The sequence below is a fragment of the Cyprinus carpio genome, chromosome B14 (genome assembly GCF_018340385.1).
Source record: "Cyprinus carpio isolate SPL01 chromosome B14, ASM1834038v1, whole genome shotgun sequence".
Classification (NCBI taxonomy): Eukaryota; Metazoa; Chordata; class Actinopteri; order Cypriniformes; family Cyprinidae; genus Cyprinus; species Cyprinus carpio.
In genome coordinates this window covers 13,570,297-13,593,354 of record NC_056610.1, presented here as the reverse complement: position 1 = coordinate 13,593,354, position 23,058 = coordinate 13,570,297, and the positions used below count along the sequence as shown (strand labels likewise).

Here is a 23,058-nt window from a genome sequence, read left to right as displayed (position 1 = left end):
TCAAAATTCAAGGAACATAACTCAAGGACCAGAACGAACTGCTGTATAAATGAAAATATATGAGGTATCTTTTGACATACGGTAACAAATACTCACACGTGGCCGGTTTCATGCGCCACGACAAAAGCAGACGAGAAACCGTCCTCATGGTTGAGAGTGCAGCTCCGTACGGGATGACACATGCCTGTGACAGGAGCATAACCTAGCAACACATATGAACACCTGACTGAGTTTTGTCCTCCTCACATCTTCATCGCATGTTATTTTTAACACTTATTTTCCACTGGTCTGAGGCCTGAAGTGAAGGTCATTTCAAGATCATTGTGGCATGTCCTTACAGATACATATTTTTCAAACTGAACGCATGTGTTCATGATTGAAAGATCATCTGCTCTTGTTAACAGCATGTTTCAATCTCTGGAGGTTGATGATCACCTGTGTTAGAGTGCATGTGTGTTGATTTTACCCTGCATCCCTGTGGGTCCAAACTCTTGACGAGTTAGAAAGATGGCGTGATCATGGTATTCTTTATCGTTAGTGTCCTTCCTCTGCTGTTCGAAAGCCCAGCGACACACATTCTCCAGACTCTGAGAAGGATTACCCAGCTCAATGAGGCTCGTGGACTGAAAGCATACATAAGAAGGATGTTACACTCAAAGCTACATTCAGAATTTCGCTATTGGCATCTGGTCAAGATGTGAATCAATTACAAATATTCTAAATTAAGTTATGGGTTCAGTACAACTAATAAAAGAATAGTTTACCATTTACCATTTTATCAATTTCTGAAAGAATCTATTATAAAATGTTTTTCTTTTGCTTCTGTTTTATGACTTCAGAAGACTTGGAATACAGCACATGGATTGAATGGATGACTTTTATGATGCTTTGGAAACTTTTTTGGAGCTTGAAATCATGGGGGGAAAAAAGCAACTAGAATTCCAAAGCATTTGATTTGTTTTAAGAATTACATAAGGGTTTGAACTGACATGAGGGTGATTAACTTTTGAAAGTACTGATGATTGTTACTGCCAGACCAATGTAGGTATGCACACTACCTTTCAAAAGTTTGGGGTCGGCAAGATTTTTTAATGTTTCTAAAAGAAATCTCTTATGCTCACTGAGACTCCAATTACAGTAAAATACTGTAAAACCAATAATATTGTAAAACATTACAATTTAAAAGAACAATTTTAAATTGTTTTAATATATGTAAAAATTAAATTAATTTCTTCTCATTATCAATGTTGTTTAAACTGTGATTTGTTTTCTAGGATTCTCTGATTAATAGAAAGGTTTAAAGAACAGCATTTATTTTACACAGAAATCTTTTGTAACATCATTAGTTGTAAAAGTGTCACTTTTGATCAATTTAATGTGAATAAAAGCACTCATTTAAAATACTGACTTCAAACTTTTGAATGGCAGTGTATAACCACAAGACTTAAAATTATGTTAAAATGACAGGTAAATGAGAGGTGATGCAGTACTGTATACTAACATTGTCTTTTTAGTTATATCAAACATCTTGACCATTTAATGCTAGTAAAGCTGGTAAATTTAATATGATGTACCCTTAGACATCCATTATTAGTACATTACTGAACACTGAACAATTGTTGTTTGTTTTAATACTGAGGCATGACTTGAAACTTTTTTCTGTAGTCAAATCACAGATGTGGAACCTAGACCATTCCTTTAATCAAAGGACAGACTCCTAAACAATTACATCAACACAAACTTCAAAAGCTCAGCACTTTTGTTAATCAATCAGCTAGTATTATTTAGTATCATTAATGTCCTTTGATGTTTAAAGTACTGAACAAACCAATCAGATAGGTTGTATAGTGAAATTGAACATGTTGACATGAAATGTTTACATATTATCAACAACAGAAATAAAAAGTTTACATTATAAACCACAGCAGCCGTGATGCTGTTATTATTGCTACATTTCATGCTCGTGTGAACAGACGTAAACATTGCAATGTTTTTTGTTTTTTTCCATAAAACATAAAACTGCATGCAGTGAGATAAATGTGTGCAAAGAAACATCCAGACAGGAATGTGCGGCTGTGTTTTGATGACGTGGCCACGAGAGCCATGGAAGTAGGAGATCCTTTCCAGATGTGTGTCCTGAAACTGCCTCTCTTTCCCTTGTGCCTCACTCTTGTGCATTTTACGTTGCATCAAGGTCATAAACTCTGAGAACTATGCTGCAATGTCTTCACCAACCAGTAGAGGGAGGCTTCACCATTCCAATGTGCACCATGGGAAGAAAGAGGGTGGGAAATAACTCAACTCAGCATCACTCTCAGAACAAGTGCATGCTGCGCTTTATTCTCTCATTACACTTCATTTATTTGTGACTGATGATTTTTACGCCGTAGGTTTGAGCACAAACAGCAGACTAAAGTTAAATAGTTACTAAACACATGATTTATCTTCACTTATCTTCATTCCATTGCTGAAATGTTTGTTGATAATGTCATGAAGGGTTTTTTCTCGGAATTCTGTACACAAGAGACTTCCTCTTGTTCTTGTTAACGGAATACATGACAGACGTGAAAGCGTGCTCATTAAAAGAACGTCTCGGCATCTTTATCTTCTCTGTGATCCACCGAAGATGCACACATGCACACCTGCTCTGTGGATTGATGCTGGGAGTGTCATGTCAGGGTCTCTTTATCTTTTCGGTGCTAGGTGAGGGGAAGAGCGTAACAGATGTGCGGAAGAGGCTGTGATGTTGGAACCTTGTTGGAGGTGCGCGGGGTCACTCGGTTGATCAGTGCGTGCTGCTGCCGGCAGCAACGGTTGCCACAGTAATTGGGAATGATGGACAACCTGCTGGCAAGACGGGCGAGGCTGCATGCTGATTGGGGCTGAGGCGGCAGGGGAGAGGAGTGGGTGTGGAACAACCAGGCATTTGTGTAAGAGCGAGAAAAAGAGGGAGGGAGAGGTGGAGAGAAAAAGATACAGATGGAGAAAGATGTATATCTGTGGCAGTGCTTTTGAAATAGGTGGGTGATCTAGAGTGAGTGTAAATAAGAAAAAAAAATGGAAAGGTTTTCACACTGAATGAGGGGTGAGGTTGAGATAAAGGTTAACAAAACTGTAATGAATTTACGAAAATGGAACAACTGCATCAATGTGGCTCTATTTAATCAGAAGTATCTCTAAGTACTACATGCGGATGATGGTTTTAACATTCCAGGACATTTCCCACCTTGAGCATAGAGCGTTTGAATTATGGAAGCCATGAATTGAGTAATTCAATAATGTGTTTGTATGAACTAGCTTTATTAGCTATTAGTACGTTTACATTTAAAGCAATTATCCTGATAATCCTGTAAGAATGTGTTTATTTAAAAAAATTATGCATATTCAGTCAGACAGATTCTGGAATTGTACTTGTATAAATGAAGGACAAACATCCTAGGATTAATGTGTGTTCATTATTTTGTTTTAAAACTAATTTCCTAATGATTTGTAAAAATAGAGTATGGTACATTGCATAAAAAGCTGGGTAGAAAGACCAATGTGTCAATATGAAGGTAGATAATTTGTTATTGAGTAAGACACATAAACTATAATGGAAAATCAAAAGGACATTTTGCCTTAAGTCATGTGACTGAACTCACTCGTAGAAGAAAACATGTTTGTCTCAACCCAACATGATGTTTTATTCCCTTGAACACAAAAAATGGAAATGCTGGTGTATTTGTGAATGTTTTTAAAATATTCTAATTTTTAATTAAATATTTAACTTGGAAGGAAACCAGGGTTATAATAGTTAAAACTTTTTTTTTTTGTTAATTTGAATAAAGCTGAAATAAAATAAAAATAAAAATATTAGATGAAAACAGATAACAGTGATGCATTTAATTGCTTTTATTTTGTGTCTACAGTATGTAGTCTATACCAGACTCACTGGGATGTGGCCAGCCTGCCATATGATTTCGGCATGGTTTTTGCCATTTAAAATCATTGTATATTTTCTTTTTATCTAAATATGGTTTTGACAGCCAGTCCACAGGTCAGCCGAGCCACTGGGAATGTCCCGGTGCTCCCTATGGCCACTGCATCCCTGAATGGAGTTAAACAATATTTTAAGGCACAGCGAGAGGCAGACGAAGCGTGACCAGCAACAGAAGGAAGGAAAAAGACAGAATGGAAAGGAAACCAGAGGTTGTACGAGCACAGGCACAGAGATGAAGGGGTTGGTGGATGATTATTGGAGAGAGAGAGAGACCTGTGTGCCAACCGCCTGATGAGTTCATGTGGGACAGTTTGCATTTTAAGAACTTAATCCTGGAAAGACAAGGCCAGAGGGACAATCACCACAAATCAGCGCAGGAAACGCCATCTGCCTGACCCGCTGTGGACCTCTGTCTCTCCATCTCACCTGAAACCGCACGTAATCACCATGTAACCCCACACACTAGCTGTCACAGAGGAAAAATCACCATTTATCATAATGGCTGGGGGTGGTATAATGTCTCAGTAAGAAGAGCAAAATTTGAGGGCACCATAGTGTTGTGAGCTATTCCTCCCGCTGGGTGAACTGACATTTGTGGTAATGGTAAGCTCCATCGCAGAGATAGAAAGGTGATGGATTGTCATGTTTAAGTGGCTTAAAAATATCTTCCTCATGGGTTAAGCATCCAGATAGCACTCCTGGAGAAAAGATCCTTTCTTCCTGACTGAATAAATGGAGTAGGTGTTAACTTCACTATTGATTAAGAAGTATTTTTCCAGACATCATATTATTCAGATGATCCCAGAGGAAAATTGCTCTTTCAAAGCTCACTTTAGTTTGTCTCTAGATTTTCTCATGGCACTAAATCAGGCCATCGGTTGAGTAAATGTTGTTGTGTCAGGTAGTTCAAACAATGTTGAAAGATCTGATTAATTGAAAGGCTTAAAGGGTTAGTTCACCCAAAAATTAAAATTAGCCCATGTTTTACTCACGCTCAAGGTTATCCTAGGTGTATACGACTTTCTTCTTTCAGACGAATCCATTAAGAGTTATATAAAAAAAATTGTCCCTTGCTCTTCCAAGCTTTATAATGGCAGTGGGTAGCCATTGTTTTTTAAACAGTCCAAAATAAGTCCAATGATGTGCATCCATCCATAATAAAACATGTCTCACACAGCTCCGGGGGTGAATAAAGGCCACCTGTAGCGTATCGATGTGTTTTTGTAAGAAAAATATCCATATTTAAAACATTATAAACACTTTTCTCTCACTTCCTCTAACTCTCATATGTGCAATCCATTTATTTAATAATTCAGTCATAAGTAGAGTCCTGACAAATCGGTTAATAAAATAAAAAGGAAATAATTCACTGACTCGACAGTGACTGTAAATCTGTGTTGTGAACTAATAGTTTGAATGAATCTTTCAATGACTCACTCACTCACTCACTCACTCACTCATTGTTTCAGTGATTAACAAGAATGATTCATTTATTAATAGGAATGAATCAATGATTCACTCATAAAAAGAATCAATTAATTAATACTATCCTCTTTTCTATTTATGTGAGATATTACAGAGATATGGGATTTTCTTAGTGAGCAACTGTGTCAGATGAAAGCTGAGCCTAGAACTGTGGTCACTATCAGGTCAACCACATCTGAGACTGGATACCTGATCTGAGATCAGCCTCTTCCTGATCTCCAGTTACAGGAAGAACAGCGTTTTGTGGAGCTGTGTTTATGAATGAGGCAGGGTCATCATTGATTGTTTATTATTCTTGATTCTTCTTCCCAGAATCCTTTGCTTGGTCCCATAGGGTAGGTGCTGGTGTGTGAGTGTTTATGTGTTGGGGTGGGGGGGTATTGGGAAGGCAATTGCATAACTTCAGCACTCTGTGTGCTTTGGTGTTGAACTGTGAAGGCGTGCGACTTTGAAAAGTCTCCCATGGGAACTCCATGCTTTTAGTTCCCGTTTGCTCAGTCCGGTGGAATAACAGGCCCTAGGCCATGGTGAGCACCCAGCAGAAGGGGGTGGGAAAAAGATGCGCATGTAAGCTAAGCTAGTGGTGTGTTTATGTAGGTGTGAGTGTGAGACAGAGGGTGGAAGAGAGGGAGGAACGGAGTGTGTATCTTATACATGTTTGCCACTGATGCAATATATCAAACTGTCATGATACAGAACTGCAAAGTGCTAAACGGCTACAGACAGCAAAATGGATCATTTGGGGATTTGCATAGAGTGAACAAAAATATTTTTTTAGGTTACATCAGTGCTCACTCACTGTGAAAACTAAATTCTGAACATGAAGTCTCAGATGAAACCTCAAATATGAAGAAGTGTATAATTTCTGCGTTACTAGCAGCACCAAACAAGTTTTCCAATCACACCATCCATCTTCCATTGAACAAAAAATGAATACAAATAAAAAACAGATAGCCCAATCCTAAACTCAAAGCCACACTGTAATGTGTGGGACTCCTCAAAAATGTTGAAACTGCTGAAAGTGTTCACAACTTTTTTGGAAGCTAGCCTACAAATCGTTTACAAATAATTGTCTTTGACATATTTAACAAAAGAAATGACACAGTTCACATTTGATATGACTTTAAACCATTATTAACTATACAACATGAAACACCCAAGCTCACCAACATAACTATAGATATATGACTGGATTAAATTCAGCATGAAAGGCTGTTTGCAACAAATATGATTATTTCTGAGCAATATAAGATATGTAAGAAAAACATTAATGACAGGGTTTCACAAAATTAAGAGAGATTTGTGACATCATTCAAAAAAGTAAAGTTGTTTCATAGGCAGAGCAAATTGCACAAAAGATGTAATGATGAATCACAACATAATGATCATACAGAAATTTGTAATATATATATATTTTTTTAAATATGGCTAATTTTGAAGTCATGCTGACTTTAACTTGTTATCTGATATATGATGCATGATGTCAGTAGATTAAAGCTTCTTACTTTTCTGGCATCGACCAAAACAATCCGAACTAGCACCACATTTATTCGTGCCCCGAGAGAATGGTCATGATAGATCTCGTTCACCTGTGAAGAGAGAAAAGCAGTGTTAGATGCAACATTAAGATCTGAATATTGAGACAGGCAGATATTGTAAGAGCAAAAAGCCTCATTTTAGAATATATTCCATTAAAGTAAATTATGTTTGCTTTTTTGAAACTCATGTAACAGAGGTCAGAAGTGCTCTGAGTGAGAATTATGACTAAGTGATATCCAAGACTTCACACTGGGGACATCTTCTACAGATTCAATGTTCCAGTCTGTTTCAGCATTATGGTTTTTTTTTGTGTGCAAAATGGCTAGCAACTTTAAATTATAAATAATCCAAAACCTTTTCTATTTGTATGTTCAAAGGTTTAGGGTAAGTAAGAATTTTAATTAATTAATTATTTTTCCTGAGAAGCAAATCAGCATATTAACGTGATTCCTGAAGGATCATGTGGCACTGAAGACTGAAGTAATGACTGGTAAAAATTCAGCTTTTTCGTAGGAATAAATGACTATATAGATTACTAAGAAGCTGTTGTAATTATGCTATCATTTACTAAAGTTGCAATATAATATGTTTCAGCTTTTTTTAGTTAAATTTCAGCTGAACTTAAGAACAGCAAACCATCTTAGGCTATGTTATTTTTGGTAGGGTTTAATCAAATTTTTGGAGCCATTCCACAGAGACAGCAAAGCATAACACACACACATAGCAACACATAGACAACCTGCAAAGCTGCACCCAATAATGTGTAAGAGAGCGTTTTTCATTTCCCATGATTCTGCAGTTTGACTTCTCACCCCGCGCCTCAGCCATCTTTACTTATACAGTTTGCAGAAGGATGGGCCTAATGCACTGTGGGAAACGCTGTTCCCAGACAGAGAGAGAGACAGAGGCAGACAAATTGGTACAGAAGTTCAGACATGGTGTCCTCTGCCGCTCTGGAAGCCTGCTAATGAGACACCGAGATGCATACACAGCCAACAATAATGAGATTTCTGATGGACAGACTGCGGGAGGGGGAGCGAGAATAAGAGACGAAGACAGACAAGAAGAAAGGGGCTTAAAAGGGGGCGGCAAGGAAGAAGGAAAGCGATGGGAAAGGATTATACAACGCGCTTTCTGAAACCGATGTGTCGCCTGCACCGACTCACCTGCTCTTTGATTTGTACGATTCACTGGTTGCTGCGCAACCGGCAAACTTTAGAGTGGGGTGGGGCCGTGTTTCTCTCTTTCTGCGTGTCTGTATTCCTGGCATTCCCTCTCGGCTTGCTGTCATTCCTTTTGACTGTTGGAATATTTTTTGGTTGCACTGTCTGTTCTGCAGACTTTGTTTTTACAATTCACAACTTTACTGAATTCATCATCCCCTCCCTTTCAGTTTTAAACCAGTATACGTGTCTGTAGCTGCCAAAAGCTTATCTTAACTATAGGCCTTTTCCATAGCATTCGCCAAGATTTCTTGAGAAGTTCTAAAGAGTGCAGCTCTTAGGCTCGGTTGCCTTAGTAACCACGTTAATACAGATGACTGGTAAAAGCATAGATGACTTCCAGGTGACCATGACTCCAGTGTTCTGAACGTTAATGACCGTTAAACTGAGGCACGACTTTCATACGGAACACGCATTGTGAAGCACCTCAGGACTCTGCATTAGGAGAAGCAGTGCATGATGGGATATGACTACTGCCTTGTTTCCAGGCTTCTCTTCAAAGAAAAAAAAAAGACATGGCTGGCAGTAAAAGTTTATTTCTCTCATAGTAATACAGTATACGCTGGGGATGGCTAGTATAGTATGTATTGTACTGTAAGAAGGGTAGAAATGGGTAGAATTTCTGTATGTACATTTACAAATTTTGGTAGATGTTTTGGTAACAATAAAACACTTTATTTTACAATTAACTAGTTGCATATTAGCAGGCATATTACTTACATATTGACTGTTTATTAGTACTTATAAAGCACATATCAATGCCTTATTCTGCATATTTTATATCCAGTAATCCTATCCCATAACTAAACTTTACAACTACCTACTAACTATTATTAAGCAGCAAATTAGGAGTTTATTGGGGCAAAAGTTGTATTTAATTGTTAGAATTGGAATTCTAGCAAAAACAATAATGTATGACAGAATTTTCGTTACACAGTAAAACATTTTTTTTTTGTAATTGTTATGAAAATAATCTCATACTAGTTTTTATTTTTACATAAAAGTCAGTTTTGCAAATTAAAATTAAAACATTGATATTTTGAAATGTTGATAATATATTAATAATTATGAGAGTAAATGACCTCGTAAAAGCTGTATTGAAAGAATATTCTCAGAATTTTAGAAAATTTTAACATGCCATTAACATGCTGTTGTATACCGTCCACACCTGCATGCTCGCATTAATAGAAAAGCTTATCACAAACAATGCTGGATGGATATTCTAATATTAATTGGAGTCACAAATCTTCAGCAACACCAATAGGGTTCTTCCTCAACCTCCTACAGAAAAAAAAAACCCTATAGCCCCCTCCCACCCCTTACTCTCGATGTTAATGATCAGGAGAGTGTAGGTCTCATTAGTACTGCCCTGGTTGCTGGCCTTGTTCAGGAGCACTGGGCTTCATCAGCCTACAGGTAACTAATGGAGACCTAGAGGTCGGCAAGTCAGAAAATCATTAATATCCCATTAATAATGCAGCAGGGGCTAGCATTGTGGCTTCACTGCTTTAGAGGAAGGAGGGGAAAGTGGAGAAAATAGCAGAGGGTGCAGATAGGAAGATAGGGTTAGAGAGAAAGGGGGAAGAGAAAAAAATTCTACAGTATGGGTGCGTGTGTGGCCATTGATCGAGTGTGGAGAAAAAAATGTGTTGACATTGAGAAATATTAGCATATTAGCACATGAAATGAAAACATTACCAAATCAAATGTGTGAAAAAGACATGAAAAGAAACCATTTAAAATTGGCCAACTTTTATCTTATCAGCCCTGTTTATCATCTAGCCCTGCCAAACTGTGAAAGGGACTTCAATAGAAGGGATTTAGGTTCCAAAGTGTTAATCAGACATTTTGGTGTTTTAACAGGTTAATGTCTGCTGTTTTAAATATGCTTAAAGACAAACCATGTGCAAATTCACCAGTCAACACCACTGCCAAGCCTCAAAAACACTGTTTGAAAGTGCTTGTTTCCTACCTTCAAAAACATGTAACCAATCCCATCAATTCATGGGGAGGGGCTTTTATTATTATCTCCACTGGTCATACTGTAGATTTCTATTTACAATGTGTATTTGCAGCACTGAGCAATGTAGCCTTTCACAGACATATCTCTTGATTTCATGAATTTCACAAGAGCCAATCAGAGGTGTTTAGGTTGGACAGAATTTCCTCACTGCTCAAAAAACCAGTGCTGAGTTCTACTCTCAATATAACAGACAAAGTGTAGACGCAATGTAAATAAGAGATTAATTGTGCAGTGTATAGAGGATCACTGATTTTAATGAAACTTTATGAGATCGCAACAAACTACAATGACAACAGCACTATAGGCCATAATCTGATCAGAATTTTTTTTTTTTTTTTTTTTATCACTCACGGATTCACTCTTCAGTAACGACTTTTCAACGACTTGCTATTGTGTAGTGTTTGCTACTTAAGTTAACTGATTGAAAGCAGAGAATGTCTGAGCTGGCGTGATTGAGGGGAGGTAGGAACTAGTTAGATCTGCGTATAACCATATTTAAATGAGGTAAGGGTAAGCTGCAATAATTAAATGCCTCAAAATGAACTACATAAATGACCTCTTGCCAGTCTAAACAAATTAACAAACCATTCTTGCACAGAGCACGTTTTAGTATATATATATATATATATATATATATATATATATATATATATATATATATATATATATATATAAATATATATGTAATAAGATAAGAAGTAAATCAGAAGTAAAACGTGCTCTGTGCAAGAATGGTTTGTTAATTTGTATAGACTGGCAAGAGTTCATTTATGTAGTTCATTTTGAGGCATTTAATTATTGCAGCTTACCCCTTACCTATTAGGATAGTACAGTATATGAGACAGGAAGTGAAGTGGGAGAGAAAGGAATCAGGATGCCGAAGCACAACAGTGCTATATGTCGGCACACTGCCCGCGATGCTTTTTGCGCCAACACTGATTTGCTTCTTTATTAAGAAGTAAACTCTTTCTTTCAACTACTTCTTTAAAAAGTGGATGTAGAAAGACAGATTAAAGTAATTTAAAAAATAGGATAATAATGCTTTGATATACAGTCAAAAAATTTGTTTGCCAGTCCAAACAAATTTGGACAAAACACCCCAGGGTAAGCATTTCGTTCCCTATACAATGCTGATTTTTACCTTGCATCTCACATACATATTATGCTGAATCATCATCATCCTGTTTCAGTCTGGGAGAGGAAAGTGAACGAGTATAGAAATCCCATAAGGCTCTTGGCTGGCCGATCTCCCAATCATTCTTCTGTAATGTACAGGAATGCTCAGAGATATGAAGGTACGCACTGGTGGACAGTATTTGCTCAGACTCATTACTGAATCTCTGCCATTTTCACTTGACATTTTGGACCATTATTACCTGTCTGACATTTGAGGGCCAGAACAACGTGTCTATGAAGAGCTGATTACATAATGGTCCGCCCGCCCGCCCGCACATCTTGTTTACTCCTGAGGAGCGACTAATATAGAGGGAAGCAATTAATATTGTCGACTTTCAATTCATACAATTAATGCTACACACAAAGGTCTCAGCTCTATTACACAGGCTGGCTGCGCTGGTCGCTCATGCAAATACATGAAATGAGTCTGAGTACAAGCATTAAGAGCCCGTGGGCACCGTCGAGGGGCTGTGGTGGTGTGTTCCTGGATCTGATGAGGTACTTACGGTCTTGCTAAAGGCAATCTTAGATCAGCATGTTGTGAGACTTCCCAAGACTGAAAACTAGAAAGGAGAATCAACAACAACAAACTCTCCCACAAAGAGCTTCCGTATTAAATACAGGTCCATTATCTCAACTGCAACACTAAATCTGAAAGATCCAGTCTTAAAGTGGCGGAATAAAGGTAAAGGGCGGCTGATTGGTGGATAGGAAGGGTGGGCGTAAGTTAAGAGGCCTCTAGATCTTTTGATCCCTGTCTGAAACATCGATTCCTCATCATTTCCCATGGACATATGAAGTAAAGCCAATCAATTTTAGTGTATTTTAAAGAGTTGTTTTACTCGGTTCTATAAATTGAGTGCAGAGTGAGTCACTGGATCAGTTCTCCAGAACAAACCAAAATCCCATTAACAAATACAACAACTCCACACAGAGATTAACATATCAAACAGACCAAAATTAGATATGAACCGTGACAAAAATGCCACATAATGTGAAAATAAATTAACAGCTATATATTTAAAATGCCTCAATATACAAGCATCACTGAACAGTGTTGGGGAAAGTTACTTTTAAAAGTAATGCATTACAATACTGCGTTACTTCCTAAAAAAGTAACTAATTACGTTACTTAGTTACTTTTTATGATGAAAAAGTAATTTATTTTGTTTTTTTTGGTGTTTTTTCTTTTTTTTTTTAATATGTGAGGGGGTTTTTTTTTTTTTTTATAAGAAGTTCTATTTATGGCAAATGTAAAAAGCCCTTTCACACTAAAAAGTGTAATGAATAAACCTCAGGCTGAAGGAAAAGTAAATTCACGTCTGTACGGTAGAACACAGGAGAAGAAGGTTCTACAAAATTAGAAAAATTTAAATTAAAAATAAAAAAAAACAAAACAAGCACAATTTTTAGTTTATCTAAAGTCATTTTTGCCTATTAGTATGGTTGAACTGGATCATCAAATGTCAGCAGCAAAGACATTAGTTAATAAGATGGGATTAGATACATTTGTGTTGTTTAACATTTAATTATTGCAGATTTGCGTCATATTCTGAGTTTTAATTCATTTTGATGAATACTAAATCAGTTTTTTTTTGTCTAGAAAAAAATATTTTTTGTCATTTAGTCTAGAACTACATCATGTTCACACAGCACACACAATGCCTCTGTACTTCCGATTTTTCCCAATATGGGGACAGAAGACTTGTCAGTCAATAAATGGGAAAACAAAGTAACTGGCATTACTTTTTTGAAAAAGTAACTCAGATATTTTTTTGTAAATTAAAAAGTAATGCGTTACTTTACTAGTCACTTGAAAAAAGTAATCTTGTAACTCGCGTTACTTGTAATGCGTTACCCCAACACTGTCACTGAATGTGTGGCATTATTAGATTTTTTTTTAATAAAAAAACTTAAATCACCTGAAAATACAGACTAGACTTCATTTCATGTGTGTGTGTGTTGCAATTATATTCTTTCTGTTTTTATATGGTTAAAGGGGCCATCGGATGCTACTTGCATTTTTACAAGTTGTTTGAACTGAAATGTGTGTTGGCAGTGTGTGTACACAACCACCCTATAATGATAAAAATTGTCTCAGGTTATGCATGTAACCATGGTTCCCCGAAGGGAACGAGACACTGCATCGAAACGCTTCGGGAACACCTCCAGCGTGACCACGCTCTGAATCACATGTGTAATCAGTCCAATGGAAGGGCAAGACGTCATGTTGTGGGCTGATGTAATGACCAGGAAGCTTAAAAGCACATGTGGCAGAACCGGCATCAGCTTCTAGGGATGAGAATGTACCCTTCAGGAACTCGAGCTGTGTCAAAACGGTTCGGGAACGAGAATGCCCACACAGCCAGAATTACAAGTCTTACAGAATTACAAGGAGCCAGGAGTGGCGTAAAATGCAAGTAGACAACTGACAAGGAGGCGGGGACATCCCGCCCAAACGGCAACTTCAGAAGGAGTGAGTCTTGACCCCCAAAGAGAGGGGACATCAGAGGACTCCAGGCTTTAGGATAGCATCCTGATCCACAGCTTAGCATAAGCTTCTTCTGGCTGAAGGCCTCAGCCTCAGCACACCGTGGAGGAAACATGTAACCAGAGGGTGTCGGCCCACTGACTGGCCACAAAGTGGGGCGCAGTAGGCCACAATGGCCACCACGTAGACCTTCAGGGTGGAGTGGGTCAAACCTGCGGGGAGAAGGGCCACCTTGGTTGAGAGACCGGAAGCTACAAGCTGCGCCCCCTCAGGGACCACACCAATAACTTCCACAGCTCCAGGTGGGGGTAGAATATCGTGCCCTCTGCCTGTGAGAGGAGGTCCCTCCTGACAGGAATCCCCCATGGAGAGCCGTCGAGGAGGGAAATCAGGTCAGAGAACCATACTTGGCCCAGCCAGAATGGGCCTACTAGCAGCAGACGGACCCCGTCCCGGTGCACTCTCTCCAGAACTCCCGGGAGCAGAGCAATCGGGGGAAAGGCATACAGACGAAGCCTCAATCATGTCTGCACCATAGCATCCAGCCCCAGTGGAGCTGGATGAGTCAGAAAGAACCAAAGGGGAGAGTGCGATGCCTCTCTAGTCCGGTGAGGGTCGCGTCTGTTGCTAGCATACGCGGCGACAAGGAGCTCCCAGCACCAGGCCCTGAGTCAAGAACCAAGGTTTCTTCAACATGTTTAAGGCACGTAGGCACCTTCGCATCACCTTGAGCATGTGAAGTGGGTTTCCCCTCGGGAAGAACCCCTTGGTCTTGAGCCACCACTGTAGGGGTTTCATGTACAGCAGGTCAAGAGGTATCACGTTGGACGCAGCTGCCATCAGACCCAGCAGTCTCTGAAACTGCTTGACAGTGAAAGGCTGGCCAACTTTCACTCTCTTGACTGCCGTGAGGATTGACTCGATCCGAGCAGGGGACAACTGTGCCTGCATCGTGGCCGAATCCAACACCACGCCTACATAAGTGGTCCTGTAATGGAGAAAGCACACTTTTTTGGCTTTTAGTCTTAACCCCAACTCTTTCATGTGAGTGAGAATGACATCTCAATGCCGAACCGCTGTCTGCTCTGTATGAGCTAATATCAACAAATCATCGATGTAGTTGAGTATGCAGATGCCCTGGAGTCGCAAAGGAGCCAAAATAGCATCCACACACTAGGTGAAAGTGTGGGGTGAGAGTGCGCGCCACAGAGCGTCATTCACATAGTTTTCCATTAAATTACATTATATTCGCCCCAAATCGTTGTTAATGTACATAATGAATTGTATATTGAGCATTTTCATCAAAACGTAACTTTCTGTGGCTCTAATAAAGTCTGTATGCTTCATTTATAGATCTATAATATAGATCGCTCTTTCCATTTGCTCCGTTTTTTTAAACACTGAACTTCCAACTTATCTATGCCTCATTGTTCATTCTTGAAGTAAACTTGTGTCTGTATGGTGAATAAATAAACTGTTTTAGACCACTGCTCGAGTTGAATGCGATGCATCTGGAGTGTGTGTGATACCGGTGAGTTCTCCTAGACTCAGCGCTGCTCCTTTATTTTGATTAGATAATCATTAAGTGTTCAAGAATAGAAGCAGTTAAAATGGAGAGTATATATTGTGCTGGTATAATTGTAGTGCCCTGTGATTTCCGTGATGCGGAAGTCGATTTAAATATGAATCCTGCATGTTCTGCGTGACTCTAATGAATGGCGCAGATGTGAGGTTTCATTCATACTGAACCGCATGTGATGCTCGCCGTGATTTCAGCTTCTGTCGTCTCTCTAAATGAGGACGTAAACACATGAACAACATCTCCAGAACTTATCGAGAGAGCTTTCATGAGCTTGCCAATCTTCAGTTTAATTTTCAGTAATTAAAAGATAAATGAAATTAATGTTTCATGCCTTCATTTGATAACCAGATAATTTTAATACACAACACAGAATTTTTGAGGGGGAAAAATCATAAGGCTTCTATAAGAAAAAAAAAAGAATAAATTAAGTTGTTTTATGGATTCAAATAATTAGATATGCTAAAGCACAGAATTTGGTAACAATAAAAAATATGGTGAAAAAAAATAACAACATAAACATGTATTATTTATTTTTTGTTAAACTTTTATTAAATTGATGTGAAAATATATAAGTTTTAAATAATTAGACTTGCTTTTTGATTAATAAACTTTAACTATTAAAACAGAGTGGAGAAAAATTAAAAAGGAAAAAAAACAGAATCCAGAAAAATTCAAATGGAAATAACGGAATCTGGAAAAAAATTAAATGGAATTCAGGAAAAAATAAAATGGATTTTGTGGTAATTTCAACATTTACTATTACTAATATTATTATTACTACTACTAGTATGAATCAGTACTGTGTTTTTTTTTTTTTTAAATAAAGCACTATTTTAGTTTTTGTTCAGTATCCATTTTAAAAACTATTGGTTAATTAATTGGTATTGGCCAGTGTGGTCCAACCTAGCTATCGGTATCGGCAAAATCCACTATTGGTTGACCTCTAGTCTACACCTACCCCAACCCTAAACCTTACACTTACAGTAATGCAGATACATTAAATATTGTTGTTCAGCATGAGGAAAATTATGCAATTTTTCTCATGCTGAACAACAACTACCCTGGTAGGAAAATCTGACGGGTAGGATAAAATGTAATGACACCGGTTCCACCGCACGTGCTTTTAAGCTTCCTGGTCATTACGTCACCCCACTCGTAACATCTTGCCCTTCCATTGGACTGATTACACATGTGATTCAGAGCGTGGTCACGCTGGAGGCATTTCGGTACAGCTCAAGTTCCTGAAGGGGAACCAGGCAGTTTTTTTTTACCTCTTTCTCAACTCGAGCCGATCTCAGATGCTTGTTTTTGTGATGTTACAAAAAAAGGCCCCTCCCACGATAGTTTGATTGACAGCGGCGTTTCAGCACAAACTGCACTGGTGTCTTACCTTAGACCCGCCCTGAGTGAACTGAATTCAGTCCGCCATTGTTTCACTGCCGGAGTAGATGTAGACAAGAATGACTTCTAAGCGATTGAGGTGTTCTGTTGTTGGATGTAATAATGAACATAGCAGTCATCATTTACTCCTGACATCTGAGCCACTGAAGACGCAGTGGATTAAATTTGTTTCTGAAGGGAATGCGCCCCTGATCTACCTAAATGCGTCTATCTTCATGTGAATCATTCGTGGTCCAGCTACACCTACAGAAAAAGTGAGTATAAGGTTTTTTAATGAATCTTTGCAAATCGCCTTCTCTAATAATGTGCTAATTAGTGAGTTTCACAATGAACACAGCTAAAAGCTATACAGTCTCTCTGAGAGCGGCTCGGAAGAGAAGGGTGGGGTCAGCAGAGCTCATTAACATTTAAAGGAAAATACTAGAACAACTACTTGCTCTAAAAAGAGCTGTTTATGACTGGGTAAAAAGGGTGTTTTTTACACAACCATTGAGAAATTTTAACCAAACTATGTTACAAACTTTTCATTAGGCCCTAAAGAATCATATCAACTGGGCACCCGATGACCCCTTTAAAGAAAATTATGCCTTCAAAAAGGTACAAAGTGCCCTTAAAAATCCATTTCAGTGGGCAAATACTGCTCATATAATAAAATTTTAATTTTGACACTGCTTTGAACAAACCCATTATTCAGATGAGGATAGAAAATTCAAACAGCATTTCTGAAGGGGGCTGTAACAGTGTGAATTCAAAATTTAAGAATGGTCTCCTATACCATTCATGAGCCGGAATTTTAACTGATAGGGTCTTATTTGTTAAATATAACTAAAATAATAAATGTAAACATAATCTACATTAAATATGCATTCCTATACTGTAGGTGGCATTTCAAACATTAATTACTCATTTAATTTAATGTTTCTGCTATGTTGACATGTATATGGGTAATTCATTGTGAAACCTCATTCCATTTTAATCCTTATATTTAAATTTGAATTTGAATTCTTTATTTGTTTTGTTACTTCAGTTCCAATCCGATTCACATTCAGGAATTTAAAAGGCATTCTAAATTCAGTTATGAATGGCGCTCAACCCTGCCACCCACATACAGTCCCGTAGATGGATCCCTTTTCAGGCAGACAGACAGACGGCTCCCACTCTCTTCTCCTGCTGGATCACTGAGAGAGAATGGCCACTGACCAGGAGAACATGAATGAATAACTGCAGAGGATTTTTTCACTCTGAGCAAACACAGCAACAGAGCAGTGACATTTATGCACACACTGAACACACACAAAGCCAACGCAACATAACAACAAACTCAGTCGCTACGAATAACACATCATCACACGTATCCCTTATGTGCAACAAACACTAAAAGAGGAGAATTCAGGGAAAATAGTTGGAGGAAAAAAGGGTAAAATCCTGCTTTATGTCTCTCTCTTTTCTCTCCTTGACTCCCGGAGAGTGAGAGAGACATGCCTTCCAAAAGTGAGCAAAGTAAACTTTCAAGAAGAAAGCGGCAAGAACTCAACGCGTGGGAGAGAAAGGAGACGCAATGTTATTTATATATTTCTGTTTATCTGTTTTCCTGTCATTTATTCAGAATGCAGCGTTTGAAACACCCCCTAGGATGAGAAAGAGAGGAGAGGAAAAGGAGATTGCAGTGGCACAGCTGCAGAAATTGTTCGGGGACTCGTGATAACTGGAGAAAATATGCAATATAGAGACAAATGGTGAGGTTATAATACATTTTTCTCTGGCCTTTTTCATCCCATCACATTTCATCTTTGATAGTGTGATCCATGATGTAAAAAAAAATGACTGCAGAACTGATCTAATATGTGTCTGATTTTACCTCACATCATTGACTATTACTGATGATATAATATCTGGCCGGCTTGTGATTTTTTTGTTTCTTTTTTCTGTCTGCTGGCTAGCTGATCTCTCTCTCTCTCTCTCTTTGTCACTGTGTAGGTTTAATTTGTGGAGATTAAAGGACACATAGCAAGCTGCAGATGGGAGCTGTTTTGTCCTGAAGCATATTTTCCCCCCGGCTTACCATCACCCTGGACCACATGACGCAAAGCCACTGATTTACTGCATCCAGCTTTCCCTTAACTTGACATCCTTCTTTTCTCACAAAAATAAAATAAAATAAAATAAAATAAAATAAAATAAAATAAAATAAAATAAAATAAAATAAAATAAAATAAAATAAATCGCATAAACTAAACCAGACATCTCCTCTAGAGACAAACATCACTAGTGAGAGCTAATGGCATATGTAATCTTTGTGACTAATATTTAAATATGTTCTATATTTTAAAATACTTCAATATCAAAAAAAAAAAAAAAAAAAAAAAATTTCTAAATACTCACAATTGGAACTTAACAAGACTTAAAGCTAGGGATAATAACCAGCTGAATTGTGATTAACAGTAAGTTTTAATCCTTTTTAAAGGAAAAAATAAATAACTTTGGACAGCAGTAGATTTATGCAACAGTGCTCTGTTGTTATTAATTAACTACATTTTAAGCGATTTGGAATTTAATTGAGAATGCATTTTAAATTACAAGGTGGGGAAAAAAATGTTGGTCAAAATATTAAAACAAACCAATTCAGTTTTTATTCTGAATGTATGAAAGTACCAAAAATGAACCAGAAATAAATTCAACTACTAAAAAAAAAAAAAAAAAAGATGTTGGTCAAAATATTACAATAAACCTTTAATGTTGGACTGACAAAGCCAAAACAAGAAAATCTTTTTGGGGATTTTTTTTTTTAAAGATTTGATGTTTGTTGGTTAATAGGCTAGCTAAACAGCGCAACAGAACAACAAACAGAATGAAAGACAGACAGACAGACAGACAGACAGACAGATAGACAGACAGATAGACAGATAGATAGATAGATAGATAGATAGATAGATAGATAGATAGAACAACAGACAGACAGACAGACAGACAGACAGACAGACAGATAGATAGATAGATAGATAGATAGATAGATAGATAGATAGATAGATAGATAGACAGATAGATAGATAGATAGATGAACAGACAGATAGAAAGAAAGGACAGACAGACAGACAGACAGAACGACAGACAGACAGACAGATAGATAGATAGATAGATAGATAGATAGATAGATAGATAGATAGATAGATAGAACAACAGACAGACAGACAGACAGACAGACAGACAGGCAGACAGACAGAAAGATAGACAGATATAGATAGATAGACAGACAGACAGACAGACCGACCGACCGACCGACAGACAGACAGACAGATAGATAGATAGAACAACAGACAGACAGACAGACAGACAGACTTATTTTAATTATTAGTGTTAGTTTTTTAGATTGACTTTTTGTGTATGTGAAAAAGAGGAATTTTGTTATTTGGATTGATAGATAGATAGATAGATAGATAGATAGATAGAACAGCAGACAGACAGACAGAACAGCAGACTGACAGACAGACAGACAGGACAGCAGACAGACAGACAGACAGAACAGCAGACTGACAGACAGACAGACAGGACAGCAGACAGACAGACAGAACAGCAGACAGACAGATAGACAGAACAGCAGACAGATAGACAGAACAGCAGACAGACAGACAGAACAGCAGACAGGCAGACAGACAGGACAGCAGACAGATAGACAGATAGATAATCGACAGACAGACGGATAGATCTTTGACAGCCCTACTTAAAATGTTTTCAAAATACTGCAGGATTGAATATAAATGCTATAAACACTAGTACCTCTGGTGTCAACACTGTGTCTCTAATGCTTCACCACCAGCCAGCTTCATCTTAGTTGTTTATTACAATGCTGTCTTACGCCTGTAGAACTGCTGCGCTGTTGACAGAGTAGTTTCTATCGTTCTTTGATTTTTCTCAAGGGTAACCCAAACACAACAGTCAGCGTGGGTGGCTCGAGCACACTTACGATGTTCATAAGAGTGAGAAGGTACTTCTCCACTTTCTGCTGCCCGTGAAACTGCACCACGGAGTCATCCACCCCCAGCAAAACCTCAATGTTATAGATTCGTTCCGGCAGCTGTCTGCGGGCTCGTCGGCTCTGGTTAATACTGCGTTCAACACCCTGATACAGAGTCTCAAGGTCCAACAGTCCGCCCAAATCAGCACCTATGAAGAAACACAGAATCACAGTGTAAACTAATATATCATTACAGCAATGCACAGAAATTGTTACTTCATTTTATCTTTTGAGTGACATGTTGTTAAAGACATGAAAGGAAGAAACCTATCAAACCACTAGCCACTATATGTGGTGTCATGAGGTCATTTCCTCTCCAGGCGGATAGATGGAATATGGAGGAGAGAACACACTGAGGAAGATCTATCACCTTGTCTCCATCACCCAATCAGCTGGGGGCATCTTCTATGCTCCAATTATGTAACGTTTCCTTGGCAACCTGCTCATGGGTAAACCAACGCTCGGTGCAGACTAATATTAGCTCACCAGTCACTTTCTTATTGGATGATAATCCAAGAGTAAGAACAATATTCATCATCTTAATGCTGAGAGTCAGTAACATATTATCACAGGGTTACAGAGGCAAGAAGACAAGCACAGAAAATTCCCAATAAACCGAAAAGAAAGGTGTCTGAGTGTTTTTTTTATTATTATTATTATTATTATCAAGAAGGATTTTGTAGGGTTGAAAACTTCCTCTCACCAGCAGGTGTTCATAATATCACAGCCTGTGTCAGCAGATTTCCACACAAAATTGGAAGAAAGCTTCTACAGTACAACAAAAGCAATTAACATGCTCTTGGCTCATGTCTTTTATTATGCACAGTATTCTATATAAACATAATAATTTTTGTGGTAACATTTAATTTTAAGGGCCAATTCTTTATATTAACTAGTTGCTCATTGGCATGCATATTACTAGCATATTGGCTGTTTATTTGTATTTATTAGGCACATATTAATGCCTTATTCGGCATGACCATTTAGATCTCTTAATTCTATACCCCATACCTAAACTAAACTTAACCTTACTAACTATTCTTAGTTAATAGCGAATAATAGTTTAGATTTTGTAGCAATACCTGCACAATGCTGATATTATAGCATACTCTTTTCAAGGCTGATAATGATCTGAGGGTCACCTCAGAACCTGTTAACACCAGTTCAGAAGCTAATAAAAAAAGTGTTAAATATTTGCTTTTTTTAACCAAATCTTGTTTTGACCACATATTGTTTAAAAGTAGTTTTTTTTTTAAAGACATTATTTTTAATGCAAGGTATGCATTTATAATGTTCAAGCAATTCAGCATATTCTGAGGGATCGTGTGACACTGCAGACTGGAGTAATGATGCTGAAAATTCAGCTTTGCCATCACAGGAATAAATATATTTTTTTTACGTTATTTTAAATTGTGATAATATTTCACACTATTACTATTTTACTGTATTTTTGATCAAATAAATAGCAACATAGTGCACATAAATGCAACATAAAGATATATTCAATGAAAAACATGCCTTTTTTATATCCAATATCATGGAAAAATAGTTTCTTTGGGAAAAGAAAGAATACAGTTTTCCTTAAGGGAGATTTCCCCCTGTTCTACCCTACTGTGACGACTAACCTCCTTCTATGACATCTATCTTTTTCTGCTATTCTGTGATCCTCCAAAACTTGACCCATCACCCTGTCTGTCAAATACACCCAGCTCCATCCTGATCTCATGAGAGAACATTCACATTCAGGCTGAGGAGTCCTCGCCCTTATCAGGACACAAAGCTACTTTGTCTTTCAACCTTTGTAAATGTCAAGAGAACCTATGAGCGAGAGAAAGATGGAAGAAACACAGGAAAGAGAGAGGGGAAGGTGCTCAGAACATTTGAAAATATCATGTACAGCAGTTGTGATGTAAGTACTGAACTCACAGTGGGTCATTTCACTTGGTATATAACATCTCAAACTATCACATGCTCATCTTCATGAGTGACAGATTTATGGGTCGTCGGGCTGCCAAACTGCAAGAGCACTGATACAGAACGAGATATTGGTGTATCTAGATGTGTCCACTGACACATGCACATAGAAATATGCACACACAGTCAAGCACAAACAAGTTTTTTATCTAGGTAAAAGTGTTGCAAGAACA

The 23,058-nt window shown here is 37.9% G+C and overlaps 1 protein-coding gene across 3 annotated transcripts in view; it reads right to left on the bottom strand.

Moving 5' to 3' along the window:
• Positions 1-23,058, bottom strand: part of LOC109102812 (A disintegrin and metalloproteinase with thrombospondin motifs 2-like) — a 123,573-nt gene that overhangs the window by 16,421 nt on the left and 84,094 nt on the right. For all 3 annotated transcript variants that reach the window (XM_042738159.1, XM_042738161.1, XM_042738160.1), the window contains exons 4-7: positions 20,861-21,060; positions 6,970-7,053; positions 467-623; positions 97-202 (exon numbers count right to left, since the gene is read on the bottom strand). In XM_042738159.1, coding sequence (XP_042594093.1) covers positions 97-202; positions 467-623; positions 6,970-7,053; positions 20,861-21,060 — 547 coding nt within the window. The remainder of the gene's footprint in view (positions 1-96; positions 203-466; positions 624-6,969; positions 7,054-20,860; positions 21,061-23,058) is intronic.